At 31.4% G+C, this 21,170-nt stretch overlaps 1 protein-coding gene across 6 annotated transcripts in view; it reads left to right on the top strand.

The window, feature by feature from the left end:
* Smn (survival motor neuron) overlaps positions 1-21,170 on the top strand; it is a 129,008-nt gene that overhangs the window by 8,976 nt on the left and 98,862 nt on the right. For all 6 annotated transcript variants that reach the window (XM_085827272.1, XM_085827268.1, XM_085827269.1 and 3 more), the window contains exons 2-3: positions 12,492-12,560; positions 20,306-20,371. In XM_085827272.1, coding sequence (XP_085683398.1) covers positions 12,492-12,560; positions 20,306-20,371 — 135 coding nt within the window. The remainder of the gene's footprint in view (positions 1-12,491; positions 12,561-20,305; positions 20,372-21,170) is intronic.

Raw genomic sequence — 21,170 nt, 5'->3', positions numbered from 1 at the left:
GTAAAAATAAGTCGACGTGTACATGGTTTAGTGATATTTTAATTAAATGATAGTTATTTTGTGAATTTTATGTTTGTAGGAATTTCGTATACGTTTAAGTTGAAGTAAACGTGCATGGAAATAATTTAAATATTTGATACTAAGTATTTGTAATGCTTGCGGTATGAATTCGTTGGTGACGTGTATAATGTAATAGATGATTTAGAGGTAAAAGTTTTTGGATATTTTATTTATTTTATATGTGGAAATGTTCATATTTGTAAAGGGTAAATACTTTTTCGCGATCAGTTAATTTCTTATATGGTCTTTTTACCGGGTTTAAAGATTGAGAAAATTGTCATGTATTTTCGTGAAATTTTTCTAATTTATGAGAAAAAAGCAGTGTACATGCATATAGTGAAGAGTGTGCGCAATGCCATTTTTGTGCAATTCTGGGATGTTTTTTTAAGTAAAAATAAGTCGGCGTGTACATGGTTTATGTGTATGTGTTATTTTGAAAAATGCGTAAGGAGTATGGTATTGTGCACTTTTTCCCAATTTTGCAGTGAATATTTGTCATGATTAAGCAGTTTTGTTTGATAAAATTTCTAGCATAAGTGTAATTCGGCTACTAGATTGTTGGAAGAAGTGTTCAGTAGATAAAAAGAAAAGAAACATGTCTTTACTTCGTGAAGACAAAATGGCGGCGGGGAAAAAAAGATAGAGGGTTGCTATAGGAGAGTTGGTTGCCAAATTTTCGCCAAAAAATCGCCAAGTTACTATAATGTAAAGATCAACCACATAGAACTCTCAAAATCACGATCATTAAATTAAAATATGATTAAATTAAAAAACACTACTTAAAATATAAATAAGCACATATATTAAATTAATAAAAATTAGCTTACGATCCTAATTACTTTAAACTAAATCATAGCTAATAACAATTTTCCAATAATACCATATTAATTTATTTACTCCTTACATTTAGAACAATGCATAAAAACTATATCCTCAAATAATTAAAAATACTAACTTACCGTATATGCCCGCGTATAAGTCGACCCCCCTCCCCACTTCGACATAAAAAATTCGTAGAAAATAAGAAACCCACTTATAAATCGACCCCCACTTCCAAAATCGATCGAGAAACTTTGAAAATTTTTTTTTAAGTACTACATTTATTCAGAATCATCTGAGAAAAAAAAGTAAATATACGATAAAAAAAATACCTTGGTAAATAAAGAAAATCAAAATCCTTCAACGTCCGATTCATGGTCAGATTCGCCAAACATTTCTTAGAACTCTTCTGTCGTCATTGGCTCGTCATCATACATATTTTCAGTCTCGAACTCTGTATTGTTACAATCACTACTAGAGCCTTCGTCATCATTTTCACTTTCAAAAACGGTATCATCTTCCGTGCAGTCTAGTTCGTTGCTAATACAACATTTTTTAAATGATTTTATAATCATTTCAGAGGGTATTTCATTCCAAGCATTTTTAACCCACTGAGCAATTAATGTAATATCGGGCTTTTTAATATTGCCTTCTAGAATTTGAAGTTGATCGGATATAGTAACCTTCTAGAATTTGTTCCGGAAAAGATTCGCATACGTAAAATATATCTGCATTTTTCCTTTTTAAGAGTTAAAAGAAATATTCAAAACTGTTCAGTTATTGCGTGGTTTTTTTTTTTAAATTTTGACGTGTACGCCTGTTAACAAAAGTATTTCAGGTACAACTCTAATATACGCCTTAATTTCACCAAATGTGGCGATATGTGTTCTGCGCTGGTTTTTGGCACGATTGCGTGTTCTATGGCAACCCTGTTGACGTTGAAAAATCTTTCGCTGAAGCTCGTTGATTCACCTCTGTGTCTGAGAAGATGGGAGAGAAAGATAAAATTGTAGTTGTTGAATTGAAGTTTGGCAAAAAGAAATATGATTGTGGCTATCCTGTTGAGGGGTAGTGGGTATTTGGAAGTGTGGAAAGAGGGTCTGGGAGATTATTTTTAATGGCAGTGCATGATAGAAGTAGGGATTTGTGATTTTATTTATTTGTGAACCATAGTAGAAATTTTCTGGATAGTGTGTCTGGATGTCATGTAAATACGATAGTGATTACGTGGCGGCATGTTAAAGGCGGTATGAAATTTATATTTCTGCTATTCGAAAATGCATTAATTCATCGTAAGTGCATTTTATTTTATCCTTGTTCTTATTTTGTAGAATGTTATGTTCATTGGTTCTTTAGTATGAATTTCTGTCGTTATTGTTGTTTTTTTAAATTGTTTGAAATTTATTTTGTTGTTTAGTGTCTAGACGTAGATGTTTTTTAAAGTTGAAACAGAATGCTGTGTACATGGTATTATTTGAAATTTATTGTTGTTATGTTATTTTATTAAAGCGAGGAGTGCGTAGATCGTAGATTCCTTCCTTGCCTAAATTGTGCAATTCGTAGAATTTTTTTTAAGTTTAAACAGGATGCTGTGTACATGGTATTCTTTGAAATTTATTGTTGTTATGTTAATTTATTAAAGCGAGGTGTGCGTAGTTTGTAGATTCGTTCGTTGCCTACATTGTGCCATTCGTAGATGTTTCTTTTAAGTTAAAACATGTCGCCGTGTACATGGATTTTTGTCAAATATTTTTGGTTAGAAACTTTACGTTTTTGCTCTCTAAATTTTTTTTTTTTTTTTTTTTGTTTCGGATTTTTAGCTAAATTGTATGTTGAAAACGTAGTTTTTGGAGACATTTTAGGCTAAAAGTTCGAAATGTAGACAAAAAATTTAGATAGTAATATGGCAGCGTGAAGTTTCTCGCCAAAAATATTTGGCGCGAAATTTGGCGACTTGAGGGCGCGTATCAGAGTAGTTCCGTATTTCATGAATGAACAGTAACTATTATAAAGACTTATACATACGTAAAAACCATCTGCATTTCTGTTTTCTTGGCATGTTGGCGAAACTTTTTATTGCTCGATATTGATCGGTTGTTCGGGGCCCGAAAATTCTTTGGTTTAATCGAAACTTACTCTAGTTAAAGTATGAAACTCTGTGATTAGTTCATCACATAATCTAAGTCATGAAATTACTTCAAGTAAGTGACTTATTTGATAAGTCGTCCAATTTTAGTGCGGGAAGAAAACAACTGCATTATGTAAAGAAATTTTTGAACTTCCGATTCTTTTAATTTTTTATGGCCCCGCGTATAAGTCGACCCCCCCCCGACTTTGAAGTCTTTTTTTTGTCCAAAATATCTCAACTTATACGTGTGTATATACGGTATCTAATCTTCTACAGAATCTTGAGTGCATGGCGGATCACAAAATGTCCATTTTCACCAGATTTCTTGCACCGCCATTCAAACTTATCTCTAATATCCTTCTTTCACACAATCTCATTTTATGCCCACATGTTCGACATTCATACTTATCCACAACTAAGCAATTCTTTTCAATTACACATAAACACAATAAAATTCTCAGATTTACTTTATATACGGCCATGGGATCCAAATATTAAACAACACTGTTTCACAGAACATAAATGAAACTAATGCTATACAGCAGATACTTTTTACAAATTTACCCCCTTTTCCGATTAAAGAACACTGATTCGTCCATTAATGTCACATGACATATCTCATGATCTCTCATTTCCCTCACACAAAATAATGCGTAATCGGAACTGAGTACTTCTCACATTATTCCCAAAGTCCTAGGTAACCTTTATCGCCTCTAAAATGTCGCCAAACTACCTGTTACCATATTCCAAAGATCAGCCGAATTTGGTGCTTCTTTGACTTTTTAAGTGAAAATATATCGATGTGTACATGGACAAAGTAAAGGAAGTGCACAATGCAAGTTTGTGCAATTCTGGGATTTTTTTCAAAAGTGAAAATAGGTCGACGTGCACATGGATAAAGTTAAAAGAGTGCGCAATGCCATTTTTGTGCGATTCGGGGATTTTTTTTTAAGTGAAAATAGGCCGAAGTGTACATGGATAAAGTCAAAGGAGTGCGCAATGCCATTTTTGTGCAATTCAGAGATTTTTTTTTTAAGTGAAAATAAGTCGATGTGTACATGGATACCGACTTTGTGCAATTGTTTGTCGTGTTATTTTGGCTTTGTGTAGCGGCGATTTTTGGCGCAAAAATTGCCGCTTCGCAAGCCAAAATAACGAGTCAAAGAATGCACAAAATTGGTATCCATGTACCGCCAAAAATCGCCAAGGGGTACCCTAAACCAGTGCTCCGTAACCTTTTCTCACCTGCGATGCACAAAAAATCTTTCTGGAATTTCGTGGCACACCAAAGAGTTCCGAGTTATCAAGGAAATGCCGAAAAAATTCAAATGCTGACACACTTACAATCACACACACAACCACACAACAGTGAAATATATAAAAACATTTAAAATAGACATTATTAAGGAAAAAAAAAATTGTCATTGTGTATTAAATACATGATAAAAAATTGCAAAATGTCAAATACATGTATTTGATTGCGGCACACTTATATCCTACTCATGGCACACCGGTTGCGGAGCACTGCCCTAAACTATACTTTTACCCTACCATTTTTAAGGCAGTAGCAAAAAGAGTGTAAAGAGTTTTATCACAAAATTTAAGAAGCTTTAATAAGCAGTAAATGAACAGTAAATAATAGGAAAACATTGATTCATATATGAGCTAAAACTTTAAAAAAATGCAAAAGTAAAGCAAAGAAAAAATTCAAAATTTTGATCGATTGAAACCAAAAAAATGGCTAAACAGTTTTAACTACGTAATTTATATTTTTATAATAAATTTTTGGTAAAAATATATTTACAGGTGGTAACCCTTGACGAAATTTGGCAGTTTTTAGTGGTACATGAATACCGAGTTTTTGCAGTTCTTTGACTTGTGTAGTGCAAAGCCAAAATAACAAGACAAAAGAATTGCACAAACTCAGTATCCTATTTTCATTTAAAAAAACAACTTATTTTAATTTTAAAAAAAATCAGACCTATTTTCATTTAAAAGAAATCAGAGAATTGCACAAACTTGGCATTGCACACTCCCTTGACTTTATCCATGTACACATCAATCTATTTTCACTTTAAAAAAAATCAGAGAATTGCGCAAACTAGGCACTGCACACTCTCTTGACTTTGTCCATATACACATCGAACTATATTCATGTAAAAAGTCAAAATAGCAGCCAATAAATATATATATATATAATCTCAATAAACTACATTTTAAATCAAACAATGAAATAACAAAAAAGAAAATTCATCTTTGAAATACACAAAGGAAATATCCACTTACCTTATTTACGAATTAACACATCTTCAATCAAACAAAATTCCTTAACAGCATCCAAAAACTTCCTAAAATTGTCTGAACTAGTATCTGTGTACTGGCATCGCCACATAAATTCGCAAAATAAGAGTAAAAAATATCCTCCGTAGTGCTGTTTATCATCCGACGTTCGAGCATAAGCATTTCCTTTCTACAAACAGGACACTTAATAATGACCACTAAGTAAACCTTCATTTACACACCAAATCAAGTAATGCTCTTTTCTTCTTTTGTTCCAAATCATACAGAAACTTCAAATTAATCTTAACACACTCAGCCATTTTACCGTCTAATCCACAAAACAAGCAATATACTTCCTAGCCAACACACACACACACACACAAGCCCTTATGAATTTACCGTAATCATGTAACCAATTGTGTCATAATAGGGTTTCCATAACATTCATCTATTCAGACTACCATAAATGAAACAACTTCGTGATAATACATGGGGTACCCTTTTCTTTACCCTAACCAAATTTCTAATTAGTATTTGGGAACTGTTTTTATTGATCCATTGTATGTAATTTAAATATACATAATCTTGAATATATACAGATTGCTTTAAAAAAAAAGGTGCTCTCTGATTATCCATACCTTTGGTTTCAGTGCTCGTTATAGCCATGTTAGCCAAATATATATGTGATATCAGCCATGCATGTGTGTGTGTGTTTGAATGCACATGGATTTAATATGTGCAACATTTAATTAGTATTTTTCTAATTGACATTCCTCTTTCTAGAGTATTTTTTGAGGTCATTACTCTGGAACTTTATTATGAGCAGTAGAGTTCCAGAGTTTATAAAATGCATTTTCTGTAGTATTATTTATTAACAGAGTAGTTCCTCTGAGTTGTTAACGTAGTGAAAGAAAACATGTTTTTCGGCAATAAGTTGGTGGCTTTTCGTGCAGGTAATCAGAAAGAACCAATGCTTTGATTTTTTTTATGCAACTTTGAACTCACTGATACTGTTTAAATGAGTTTAGTACTGCTGACAACTACTAATTGGAAATGTTTTAAAACACAATATTAAGCATAAAATTGGCAAAATATACATAAATCTAGATGGTTAAACATCATATTTACTGTATATAAATTAAAGTTTGTCTTTTTCGTAAAGAAATTAAATTAATTGTTACTGTAACCTGTTTTTCTTTTAAAAAATAAAAAATATTTAACCCAGCTCCTATCCTCTTACAGCTCTCATTTCCAACTTCTAGTTATCCATTCATTCATCTGTTTTAGAAATATAATTGTTCACTTCTCCTTTTGGAAGTATAATTATGCCTGAAATTTAGAAGTTAATTTTAAAGGGATACTTCACAAATCATTTATGTGTTCAGTTGCTGAAAGTTTTTCGATAAATATAAACAAGATTACTTTCTCTTGCAAATAGAGGTGCAGTTTGCCTTCTAAATTTAGTTAAATAATCAGGAAGGAAGTCTTTTCTCTCCTTCTAAATGTAGTTAAATGATCAGGGGGGTCTGTGATATCAAACAAGATGAACAGCTGATTCACCAGAAAGCATTTGGTTGGTGATTGTGTGCATTTCTTACATAAATTTAGTTACTTATGTATTCGAACATGCAAGTCACCATAGATCTTGCTGATCAGTCATTGTGGCAAAAATTTGAAGGAACAGATTCTTCTCTCCTTAAATAAACACAGATAGCTCATTCTTTATGTCATTAGATAATTAGTAGATATGTGTTATTGCTGTAGCATAAAAAACTTGAATAAATATAGGCTCGCAAGCTTTCGGATTATCTAACAAATTTACTGAAACTTCTGCCAGTCATTCCAGCCATCAAAATTGCATTGTGAGCTTAGACCAATAAAATAGTCCTTTTTTTTAATGAACTAGGTACAACATAAATTCATTTAAATATGAATGTAAATGATGTCACGCAGTTGCATTGTATTTTTTACTGCAGCATTTTGGCAAGGGCCAAATTTTTTAAAGCGTTTTCAATATGCATGCCAGTGTAACTTATCCCACAATTTTGAAAATACTCCACTACATGCTTTACTGTAGAAGATGGGCTAAAAATTTCATCACCTTATAAGGTATTTTCTCCCTCCTTTCTCTCTCTCTCTCTCTCTATATATATATACCTCCTAAAATAAATGTCATATAGTAGGGTAGAGTAGACTCTAAGGTACCCCTTGTATTATGGCGAAGTTGTTTGATTTATCGCCAAGTTGTTGTTTCATTTAAGGTAGCCTGAGTAGTTGAATGTTATGGAAACCCTATTGTGACGTAATCGGGTGCATGATTCTGGGAAATTTTGAATCATGGGATGTTTTGTAAGCGTTTCTGTGGTGTGTGTTGGTTTGATTCTTTAGACGGTAGAATTGTCGAATGTAATAAGATTAATTTGAAGTTTCTGTATGATTTGGAACGAAAGGGGAAAAGAGCTTTAATTGACTGGTGTGTAAATGAAGGTTTACTTACAAGCCATTGTAAGTGTCCTGTATGTAGGAAGGATATGCGTCTAGTCGAACATAAAAACTGTTTAGATGGGTTTGTAGGGAGAAAGGTTCAGATGGTCACTATGGGAAGCGTTCGATCAGAAAGAGTACCTGGTTTGAAAAAAAGTCATTTGAGTATGATTGATATTTTGATTTTTACGTGGCTCTGGGTGTACGAAGCGAACTCGAAAATCATGAAAAGTGAATCATCAAAAGTGAATATTTGCTTTTGGTAGTGTTTAAATGTGTAACATGTTTTTCCTTTTTTATGTTATTTTATTGTTTGGTTTAAAGTGTATTTTATTGAGATTATGTATTTTTTGTTTGCCTATATTGTAGAATTTGGTGCTTCTTTGACTTTTTAAGTGAAAATATATCGATGTGTACATGGACAAAGTAAAGGGAGGGCGCAATGCAAGTTTGTGCAATTCGAGGATTTTTTTTTTTTATGTGAAAATAGGTCGATGTGTACATGGATAAAGTCAAAGGAGTGCACAATACCATTTTTGTGCAATTCGGGGATTTTTTTTAAGTGAAAATAAATCGATGTGTACATGGATACCGAGTTTGTGCAATTGTTTGTCTGGTTATTTTGGCTTTGTGTAGCGGCGATTTTTGGCATAAAAATCGCCGCTTCGCAAGCCAAAATAACGAGTCAAAGAATTGCACAAAATCGGTATCCATGTATCGCCAAGTTTTGCCAAGGGGTACCTTTTACCCATATAGTATAATAAACGTTAAATAATATCCTAAAATAAACATCATCTGGGAACTCTTTTCATTACTCCTAAATAAAAACTTTAAATCAATGCAGCCTATATTTAAGATCAATACTGAAAGAATCATAATCTTATAGAATAGGATTCTTACAGTAATTTCTAATCTATGAATTTACTGGATTATGAGGAACTTGTTTATCTATATATGACAGATATGTCTATTAGAAATTTTGATGTTATATAACAGCTATCAATATGATTGTTTTACTATTATTATATGCTTATTATCTACTATATATTTTTAAAAAGGATTTTTTTGATTTTAAAAAGGATGTTTTATGCAATTAACCCTCATGTTTATTGAGACCTCATGTCTCATAACAAATTAATACCTTAACTATGAACTATTGTGCACTGTTATATGAGTGTTTTGATCACTCATGTACTTTTAATGTGTTTTTAATAATATATGTATTACTTTACTTTATGTTTATGTATAGATTTATGATTAATGCACAGTTATGGATCACTTCTATATGTAATGGTAACACAACACTAATATATCTATGTAATCAATATGTAATATTTATGTACATGTGCAACAGAAAAACGCTTGAAATCAAAACACCCAGATTTAACTAAGAAACTGCTTGAATATTTTTTTTAAAAAAATGCATGAAAATATGCTAAAATATAGGTACCTTAAAAAATATGGTAATTTAAGATAAGTCCCTATCAAAGGCTTCTATCTGATAGCACTTTAGATAGCGAAAAACAAAAAGCCATATACGGAGAAGAATTATTTAAGCCTAGCATATTGCAAGCTTATGAAGAGGTTTTGGGAAAAAAAGCTGTACAAAAACTGAAAGTAATAATTCTGGTAACACTGTTAAGCTCAGAATTGAAGAAATGACTGGACATGGCTCAGAAGTTGTTGCAAAGGTAAAAAATGTTAGTCACCCAGATTTTCTGTCTACACCACTGCATTACACATAGTGAGCATCTTGTGGTGAAAAAGATGTCCCCAGTACTACACCAAATATTATCACATATTTTTAATATCATAAATGAAATTCGACACAAAGTGATTAATTCTCCGCTACAGTCAAAAGTCTTTAATCCGGACCTCAAAGCTACAAACTTTCTGTGCATGCGTAAATGCATTAATGCGTTTACGCATGCATGTTTAATGTATAACAGATGGTATAAGCTAGGCTAAAATGATTTAATTGTCTATTTCAGTTAATGTTGCAGATTGTGTTGCTCCTTAATCTTTGAATTGGATCCGGCTTATTATTTTTTACAGACTATTAGAGTAATTTTATAAAAGTAAGCTTGAACTTTCGATTATGTCAAATAGAATTTCCGATTCTGGAGCCGCCAAAGGATCTACAAAGCAAAAGCATGTTTCAATGTCCATCAAACAAAAAGTAGAATTGCTGCAAAAAATGGATAAAGGCATGAAGAAAGTGACAGATAGGTTAGTGAAAACGAAAAAATTTCAATTGACAAGTTAGTCGGTATTCTCGGCACAGCAATTACAGGACTTGAACAGCGAAACTTTGTAACTGAACAAGAAATTATGTCTGTTTATAGAATTAAAGAGAAAGTATTAGCACATAAAATGAAGCAACTTAAACAACTTACAATGAAAGAAATGTTTAATAAAGTAAACAAATAAATATTAAGTTTTTTTTTTTGTAAATTTTGATACCCTTTAAATCATAATTGCTCTTTATTTCATGAATTACGGTTTCATATTTTAAATTTTATAATTTCTGCATGCCATCTTACCACATTTAAACTGATGATCTATAATCCGGAAAAACCAATAATCCAGAATAGCCGAAGACCTGACGAGTCTGGATTAAAGACTTTTGACTGTATTTGCAACATTTTGTGAAAAAATGGGTATCCAGTATACTCACCTTCTTCTTCACACTGACTTGGCTTTTGAGAGGCTAAATACTGACTCGACTTTTCTTCAAGAAGTCAAATTATTTTTCATTAGCAGAATAATCTGGAATTTAAAGAACTCTTGTCCAACGATGAGTGGATAGCCAAGCTTGCATACGTGACAGATGCTTTTCCTCTGTTATTAGAACTAAATATATGTAAGGCCAACTTAAGCATGTGTTTGCAGTACAAGTAAAATAGATGCTTTTCAAAAACAATATCACTGGCAAATGCTGTACAAAGAAATCTACAAATGTTTGTAAATTTTAATGAAATTATGGGAGAGAAGGATCTCAACCAGCAAGTGGCATCCATTATTCAATAGCACTTACAGTCACTGGCAGAATGTTTTGGTTTTATTACCTAAAGCAAGAAGATCCTAGGCAAGGAAATATGTGGATAATGTATCCATTGTCAGCAAACATTGAAGATAGCAAATTAAGCATAAATGAAAAAGAAAGCCAGATAACCTGTTTTGCAATACAATTTAAAAACTAAATTCCAGTCATCTTTATCAAGACCTTATTTTTGTCTCTCTATAAAAAATTTAATACCCATCAAAGTGGAAAAGGAATGAAAATTTTAATTCAATTTTCAACAACATATTTGTGTGAAAAGGCATTTTCAATTGTATCAGCAATTCAAACTCGGTACAGGTCTTGTCTTGAAATAAACGTGGCTCTTCTTCTTGCAGTGATATCACTAGAAACAAAAAATTAAGAAACTGATTTCAAATGAACAGGAACAAATATCTCACTGAAAACGTGTAATACTTAACTTTTTCATTTTTTTTAAGTAATTGCTCTATAACTTTGTTACCTTTAATGGATGCATTTCACATTAATAAAGTAAACAGTTTCTGATTATTATTATTATGTAAATGTATTTACCTATTTTTCTAAATTCGTATTAGCGGTCCGCCAAATGAGAAAATATACATTTAGTGGTCCATGAAGTTCTGAAATTTGGCGACTTCTGCTTTAGAGAATGTTGGAAATGACAGTAAACCGATTAACCACAATGGTAGAGGAATGATACCCCCATTACTCACTCCTTTTTTGCATGTCTTCGTGGTGTAACTGTTAGCATACTTGATGTGTATTTGCAATGTGCAGGTTCGAGTACCGTCAAGAATATGGCTCATTTTTCTTGTACTCCTGCTTAAAAAATACTCAATGTCTTTACAGTAGCACGCAAACTAAAAAGGTGGTGGATGATGGTTCTTCAGCTCCAAAATTTGGCGATTGTGTCCGCTAATTTCCCAGTAACCCTTTAAAAGGGGGCTGTATAAGGTATTTTCTTCCTATTTCCAGAATGCCTTCATAGTGTAATAATTAGCACACTCGGTGCGTATTCGAGAAATCCAGGTTCGAGTCCTGACAAGCGCATTGGTCATTTTTCACCTTTCCTTCTTTAAAATAACCTAATGACTACAACATCTATCCTTAAAAAAAGCAAAAAGAAATAGAGAAATAGCAGTTACTGTACATCCTTCTTTATAGAAACTGAGGGTCGTAGTTACATAAAACCAAAGTAAATGATCCTGTGAATATGTAAAGATGTTAATTTTAAACTTCATTTGCATTAAATACTGGTCTTTGAGGTCAATTATGTTTGTTAAAAATGGTTGATGAGAAAATACACAAGTACTGTAAATTTTTTAATTTAAAGAGGTTTAATGCAAAGGACGTATTATTGTAATTACAGATTTTTTTAAAAATTTAGATATTTTCTGTATAGATTGGTTAATACAAATAAATTCTATTTGCATTGTGTTTGTTTTTACACACTTTGCTAATAATTTAAGGAATACAGAAATGCCAATTCAGTGATTAGAATTGAAGTTTTTGTGATTTTATTACATGTACTAAAAATTATCATTTAGACTATCATCGGATTTTTAGGATTTGTACTTTTTAAAAATTTTATTAATGTAGTATATTTTAATAGCATTTTTAATTGTATAATTATTCTTGGAAAATAAATATTATTATTTCTTTCATTGCTGTTTATAGGATTTACATGCCCTAGACTGGGATGATAAAGAGTTGATTGCATCTTATAATAGAAGCATGAAAGATAAAGTAAGAGTTTAAAGTTATTTATTTGAATTTAATTGCACTCAGTACTATACTGCAGTTATTTATGTTTGAAAAAATAATTAATATTAAAAGATGTAAAGAATAACTTTAGCCTTGATAAACAAGCAAATAAATAAGAACTAAATGATTGTGCCTACATATAATAATAATTTTCCCAAAAAGGATAAAAGTATGTGTTAAAGAGAGAATACACAAAATTGAAATATAGTTTTCAAATGTTCATTGAATTTTGGGTTCTTTTGTATTAAAATCGTACCTCCTGAAAGTTTTTTTTTTTTTTTTTTGTTTTGGCATCAGGTGTTTCCAGTTTAGTTTGACATCTTTATGAAAATTATTTTCCAAAGTGAGTAATAAAGTAAAAAGAAAGTACGGTACTTTCTCATAAAAGTGGCCACCTCTTTGAGTCACCCAAATCAAATTAGTTGCCAGATTTGGCAAACTTGTAATATAGTATGTATTATATAATATGCACAGTGTCCTTAAAAATCCTTACTCAGCCTTTATTTTTACAACAGTTGGTTTTAGACATATACAGTCAAAAGTCGTTAATTCGGACACCCATAATCCGGACCTCAAAGCTAAAAACTTTCTGCGCATGCGCCGCGTTGGCATATGCGCACAGGCGTTTTACGCGTGTGCATAAGGCCTTGACTACTGCGCATATGCGTGTGCGCAAGTGCAGAATACGTTTTAGCCTGCGCGTTTAATGTATAACGGACGGTGTAAGCTAAAATTATCTAATTATCTATTTCACTTAATGTTAATGATTGCGTTGTTCCTTAATCTTCGAATTGGATCCCGCTTATTATTTTTTGCAGACTGTAAGAACAATTTTATAAAAGTAAACTTGAACTTTCGATTATGTCAAATAGAATTTCCGATGCTGGAACTTTCAAAGGATCTACAAAACGAAAGTATGTTTCGATGTCCAACAAACAAAAAGTGGAATTGCTGCAAAAAATGGATAAAGACATGAAGAATGTGACAGAGAGGTTAGTGAAAACGAAAAAATTTCGATTGACAAGTTAGTCGGTATTCTCGTCACAGCAATTAACGGGACTTGAACAGCGGAACTTTGTAACTGAACAAGAAATTATGTCTGTTTATAGAATTAAAGAGAAAGTATTATCACATAAAATGAAGCAACTTAAACAACTTACATTGAAAGAAATGTTTAATAAAGTAAACAAATAAATATTAAGCTTTTTTTTGTGTAAATTTTGATACCCTTTAGATCATAATTGTTCTTTATTTCATAAATTACGGTTTCATATTTTTAATTTTAGAATTTCTGCATGCCATCTTACGAGATTTAAACTGATGATCTATAATCCGGAATCGCCGAAGTCCCGATGAGCCCGGATTAACGACTTTTGACTGTACTTACAAAAATTAACACTCTTAAATTTCAAGAAATCTCTTTTTAAAAGTAACGAAATTGAATTTTTAATATGTTCCTTTGCTTACATTCAGGAAATTTTGTACTGCATATTAAAAATAAAATGCAAAAAATTTGACTCGTGTGTGACAAAAATTGAATAAGATATTTAATTTCAAAATAATGTAGTTTTCGATATCTTCAATTTGTGTTGAGCATCGGTTAAAAAATAAATTAGAATAATTCATAGTTGATTTTTTCTCTTTAAATGCCATTCAGTGATATTTTGTGATGTACTGGAGCCTTTAATGTATAGTTTTGTTATATTTAGAAAGAATTTTTGCACACGTATTGTAAATTTTTAAAGTCTAAAAAAAATGTTTTTAATGAAGAATCATAATCTATTAATTGCACAGAAAAACATTGATATATACTCAATGCTTTCTTAATATTTACTTATCTGAGGATGCTACAAATTCTGTAAGTAATGTGGTATGGAGTTCCTAAGCTGGTAGACGACTGCATTGCAGTACGAGTAAAAGAATTGCTGTTTTCAACTTCTGTGGTACACCTGCATCAGTTAATTCATGGAAAGGGGGAGATGTTTATCTAGTAATTATTGCTATGAAAAATGTATTCCTAATGGCATGACTTCAATGAGATCAGTATTGTCATCTGAAAAAGTTTTCTAGCACTCGGCAAAATCATAACCATCATGTTTTGATCTATGACATGTTCTTCATAAATTAATATATGCAAACATAATAGTAATTGCAAACGAAATGTTGAGTCTTCAGTATAATTCGCAAGAGTATGATAAAAAATTTTAACTTTGATGAAAACTTCTGCGATTGAAGCCATAGATAGCCAAATGACAGCCTATGAAAATCAATTGGTAAAACTACTTAAAAGTGTTTTTTATTTCTTTTGTTACTTGAAAATTTTGTGGCAGTCATTTTAACAGGGTTGCCATGCTACCGGGAAAAGTCGGGGAATTCGAAAATTGACCAAAAAAGTCGAGTAATTTTATACGGTGATCCCACCCAAAAAAGTGATTTTTACGCCAATGTTGGAAGCTATCATTTTCTTGTCAAATTATGAACCGTGTGAGCATCATTTGGGCAGCTGGCGTAGAGCCAATTTTTCCAGCTCCAATTAGATTGCCTTTTGGAAAAAAGTAAAGCAGGGTTCGTACGGTTCTTAAAAGTCCTTAATTTCGGCCAAATTTGGCAGAAGGTCCTTAATTTTAATCATCTGAAATTTCTGCCTGTTCTTATTTTTGCCATTTTGAGTGGAAATTAGGATTTTGGAGGGATATTTTGGGCGATTCACTGACATATATGGCTATCTTTTAAATATGTGAATGGGTTATAATTTGTACCTATTTTGTACCTATTATAATTTGTACCTATTATTTTCCAGCTCCAATTAGATTGCCTTTTGGAAAAAAGTAAAGCAGGGTTCGTACGGTTCTTAAAAGTCCTTAATTTCGGCCAAATTTGGCAGAAGGTCCTTAATTTTAATCATCTGAAATTTCTGCCTGTTCTTATTTTTGCCATTTTGAGTGGAAATTAGGATTTTGGAGGGATATTTTGGGCGATTCACTGACATATATGGCTATCTTTTAAATATGTGAATGGGTTATAATTTGTACCTATTTCTAATGTAAATGGTGGGATGTTTCAGTTTCTAAGCAAGAAGTGTAACATGAGCATTTTGAAATTCATTTTTTCTAATGAAGAGCTCTTAAACAACTTTTCGCTTTTGCAGGTGTGAATTCTTTTATTCAGCGGTTCTAAATTTGGTGACTTACCAACAATTTGGCTATTTTAAAACAGGGTTTATACAGTCCTAAGTTTTTTTTAATTGATTTTTGGTCCTTAAAAGCCCTTAATTTCGGCCAAATAGGCAGAAGGTCCTTAGTTTTAATCATCTGAAATTTCTGTTTGTTTTAATGACTGTCATTTTGAGTGTGAATTAGCATTTTGGAGGAATATTTTTGGTGATTCGCTGACAAATATGATCTTTGAAAATATCTTTGAATGGGTAATTGCATTAGTGGGTTATAATTTGTTCCTGTTTCTAATATAAATGTGGAATAAAGTTTCTGAGCAAAATAAAAATAAAGTCAGACATAAGAATTTCGAAAGTATTTCATTTTTTCTAATGAAGAACTCTTGAACAACTTTTCGCTTTTGGGGATGTACATTCTTTTATTTTCTTTTATTAAACGGTTCTAGATTTCATGACTTAACAACGTAGTGACGGTTTTAAGATTAGTTTCTATAGAAATATTTTAATTCCAAGATCTGGGAATTTTTTGACGACTTTTTTAGAACGTTATATTGATAAATTTCATAAAAGTAAATGTAATGTATTGTAAATGTAAATGTAATGTATTTTTCTCTGTCATATTATAAATTCCATTTTGGCTACTTATTATACACTATTTTGAATCTGAAAAATAAGCAAGGTATAATGCTATAGCAGCGCAATTTACGAAACAGTTCTTAGCAATAGCAAAATAGCTATGTAATTAATAAAAAAACATCTTTTTAATTTTTTCATGGTAAGAGTTTTCCCATGTAATTGTCTCAGAATATGCATCAGTTTTCTCTATAAAATAAATTTTACACTTTTTTCTTCCGATTCTTTTTTCAAAATATTTCTGGCTTTTTGCTGTTATAGAATTGGTAGGGGTAATTTTTCTTTAGGATTTTAGACATTGCAGCTTGGAAAGGTTAGAAAGATTTGAAAACAAGATTTATAAGCCCACGATTCTAAAAGATTCTAGAAAAATGTGACAAAATGGAAAATGTCTCCATGGTATTAACACGTAATTTCTTACTTTTTGGAGAACATCTGGAAGAACAATGAAACCATAATAGCTGAATGTTTTACTTCTGATACTAGAATTTTTTTCTTAACATTTTTATCTTCCCTTTATTTTCTCTACTTTTCACTAGACACATGCATGGAAAATATCAAAAATGCTTCTAATCTTATCATAGAAACAGGCATTATAGAAAAGAAGTTTTTTTATCAATATAGAAATTGAAAACTGATAATTTAAAAGATTCATCTAATATGTCTTAATGTATCATGCACGGGGTGGCACTAGGCATTTTCCCGACCTGATGCAATCTCTGTGGATCCTAAATTCTACTGCTTGGTGCCTTTCTAAATTCTGCCTCTAATGCCTGCTCTAAATTCTAAAAGTTTTGCCATTTCTAGATTTTGTTGCTCGGTGTATCACTAAATTCTAAAGATTTGCCACACCAGCTCTGTAACTGGACTTTACCATATACATTTCATATTTCTTCTGAATTTTCATATTACTGGAGAAATAAAATTATCAGCTTTTTCTTTACATTCTAAATGCATTTAGTCTTTTTAGAATAACAAAAATCTTTAATTAAATCCCAAAATTCTAAAATGAAAAGGAAACGTGGAAGAAAGAAACCGAATACATGAAGAGAAAGAAGATTATTCTTCAAAGATGTGTACAGTTATTATTATGTAAATTACTCAGTCGTTTTCAGCCTTTACTGTAATTTCCCATTTATATTTTCTCACCAGAATACAAATCACTTAGACAGTTTTTTTAAATGTAAGACAAGAGCGTGTTTCTGACCTCCACTTGTTCCTTAATAGTTCCTGCCAGCTTTTATGGTTTGTAATTATTTGTCTTTGCATAATCGCTGCCGACATTTGAATTTGTTATGATGATAGAGTTACTGAGCCAGCTTAAGATGAAATTAAATTGTATAGTCTTTGAGCACTAGTCCATATTTTTAGCTTGAATCTGACTCCTCTTCTTTATTTATATCATTATGAGCTGTAGTTGACTTTGTTAGCATAAGAACATGCTTTTATATTTTAACTTCTTTTTAAATAAGAAGCTTATTTAAACCTCTCTGACTTTGTAGTTACTTTCAGGCACAGCGATAATTTGCTTTGCCTCAGTTGGGGGGAGGAGGTTGGACTATTTAACTTTTACTAGCTCAAGTGAAACCCTAATAGGTGGATTGTGGAGAGGTTGACAGATTAGGAGATAAAACATGTAAAAACTAGTGAAAACATTGTTTTGCATACTGAGACAAGTTTTTAATTGTTAGAAAAAATGCTTAAAAAGAAGAAAGTCTATATAAATTAGCCAAAATGTCTGGGAAGACCTCAAATTAAAAAGATGCATAAATATTTTGTTGAGTGTTGTTGTTACGAAATGTAAATGGTTTGTATCTTTTAATGTGTAATTATCTAATATCATTTAAGAATCAATGTCATAAATTACATGCATTTTAATTTAACCTGTGAAATTTTATTAGATTGTGATTTTAATAGGGCAAAAGAAATAAGATTTAATAGCGACCATGTAAATCCATAATGACTAAGGTTATCTAATACCTAATTTAATTGCTTGTAACTAACTGCTTATTCTTAAAAATTATCTCTGCATACTAAAGTGAGTTATTGACTTTCATTTAACCCTTTCTGTGGTCACAAGATAAAACACAAAAATGTAAAAATTCATGTAAAACTTATTCTTCGCATTTAGTGAGACTTAAAATAATGCAAAACAACTTACCACCTCTGGTACTTTAGTGGATTGTTAGAACCTTAATATATATTAACTGAGTTACAAGCCCTGGAACTCTACATGAAACTACAACACTAGCTCGTCAGACAGAGCCCAGCTAACTTTCAAAACTTGCCAACCGTGCTTATATCAGGCCTTTCAGGTTTGTTCTGATCGGCAGATCTCTCTGTAGGCAAGCAGTAGCGGTGACAACAGCCAGTCTTTTGTTTTGAATCATGCTGAATGTGATATTACATCTCATTTTGACCTATGATGCTTGACATAAAATTTACCTTCTATTTACTTAACTTTTAGACTAAGTATGTGGCAAAATGAGACATAAAAGAAAAAAAAAAAAAAAACCAATAAAAAGCTAACTGTTAGTAAAACGTATCCTACTTACGGATCTATTTTATTCTTAGAGTGTTATTACAAAAATGGAGTTCAGACAAAAATTAATTGAATTTTAATTGAATTTATTCAGCTCCCATTTGCTGATAAGTCCTTAATTTTTTTCATTAATGGCCCTTAAAAGTACAATTTCCATGTACAGAAATGTGTACGAACCCTGTAAGATCAGTTTGTATAAAAAAGTTTTAATTCCGAGATCTGGGAATTTTTGGATGATATTTTTAAAACATTGTAACATTGATAGATTTCATTAAAATAATGGTAATATATTGAAATTATATTTAAAAAAAAATAGCATTAAAATAAAACATTTTTGTTTTTCGCTCTCGTATTATAAAGTTCCATTTCGGCAACATATTATACATTATTTTGAATCTGAGAAATAAACGTATAATGCTATAAAGCACAATTTATGAAAGTTCTCAGCAAAAGCAAAATTAGCTATGCAATAAATATGTCTTCTTTTTAATTTTTTCATAGTAAGAGTTTTTTCCATGTAATTGTCTCAGCATTCTCAGAATATGCATCAGTTTTCTCTATAAAATCAATTTTACACTTCCCCCTTTTTTCTTTTACAAAATAATTCTGACTTTTTGCTATTACAGAATTGGTAGGGTAATTTTTCTTTAGAATTTTAGACACTGCAGCTTAGAAAGTTTAGAAGGATTTGAAGGCAAGATTTATAGACCCATGATTCTAGAAGATTTCATAAATATGTGACAAAATGAAAAATGTTTATGCAGATAAACTGAATTTTCTTAAAATACACCTGGAAAAGTCAGGGAATGTCATTCTCCTGTATTGAGTGGCAACCCTGTACATAGAAAGCATTTGTTCTTTGTGGCAGTTTTGGGGCAAAACACGTCATTACTGCCTAGATTTTACTGTAATTTCTTCCATTCCAAGGTAGATTCGCGAAGCACATATTTTAAAATTGAGTTTAGGACCAAAAATATCATGATTTGTTTCTATAACTTATTAGAACATTAAATCATATTAATCGTTATTTGCATAGTTGTCAGAGTTTGATGCCTCCTTAAAATTTGTCAGTCTGTAATAAGGAGATTGTGCTAATACGTAAGTGCTGTAATAAATTTGAAATCAATTCTATTTATCTCAGATTTATAATATTTATGCATATATTTATTTATTTGGCTGCATTGCGTAGTGAAACTTCTCGGCAGCAATTTTCCTATAATGATCATCTTTGAAGTTAACAGCATCTCTTAGGATAAAATTAAAAATAGTTATGTTCCCTTAGGTGGCCTTCTGTATAGAAGACCAAAATTGTTTTGAACTCTGGTCTTTTCAGGGATATTTTACTGTATTTCTGTAATAAGTCTTGGATTTTTGTTTCAGGCTAAAGCAGATGCACGTAAAAAAGCAGGAGGCGATAACTCGTCTGTGGATGGCAGTTATTCAAAGGTAATATTTATGATGAACACTAAATCGACAAAAGTGCATACTTGTTAAAATAGCTATCATGCTTAGTTACTAAAACTGGTAAACTTAATTGTCCATCTAGTTTTTAATGATCAAATCATAGTAACTTAAATTTATTGTCTTAATTTGCGACATCTGTATGTACGTATCTTGTGTAACTCATAGACAGAATGCTAAAATTTTGTATGTGAGACTGGCAGGGCTCCGACTCCAGAGTCATGGAGTCGTAATCGGAGTTAGGCAGATTTCTGGGTAAAAAGGAGTAAGAGCTGGAGTCGCTAAAAATGCGCCAACTCCTACTTCAGTTTATGTTGGGTAGTTTCAATTTGAAATGAAATTAAAGTGAATTGAAAAAAAAAAAAGGTATTTTTGTTTATGGATAATAATATTTAGTTATTTTTCATATGATTAACATATTAATAAATAAATATAAGGGAGGAGGATGGATGTGATTCCTCAATGAAGAAAAGAGAAACTAGTTTGCTAGACAAAGATCTTGCTAGTTTCAATATATGTAGATTCAAAACACCGAATTTTGTTAGATGATGAACAAATTAAAAAGGCAAAGAAAGACATCTAGGAACTTTCACTAATAATGAAGTTATTCTCAGAACAACTGGAGTATTCAAATCAAGACAGTTAAACTGCAGACATTGCAACTGAGTCTGTCATCCTCTTCCATTCATGAATTAGATTTTGACAAGTATTTGAATAATACTGAAAGGGCCAAGGCAAGGCGATTAAAATGGAAGAAAACTCTTGGTAGTCCCACTGAGGTATC

The sequence above is a fragment of the Stegodyphus dumicola genome, chromosome 11, assembly GCF_044657685.1.
Source record: "Stegodyphus dumicola isolate Sdum_Otavi_A_Nest chromosome 11, ASM4465768v1".
Taxonomy (NCBI): domain Eukaryota; kingdom Metazoa; phylum Arthropoda; class Arachnida; order Araneae; family Eresidae; genus Stegodyphus; species Stegodyphus dumicola.
The sequence above is the reverse complement of the archived record's forward strand: the minus strand, read 5'-3'. Positions and strand labels throughout refer to the sequence as shown.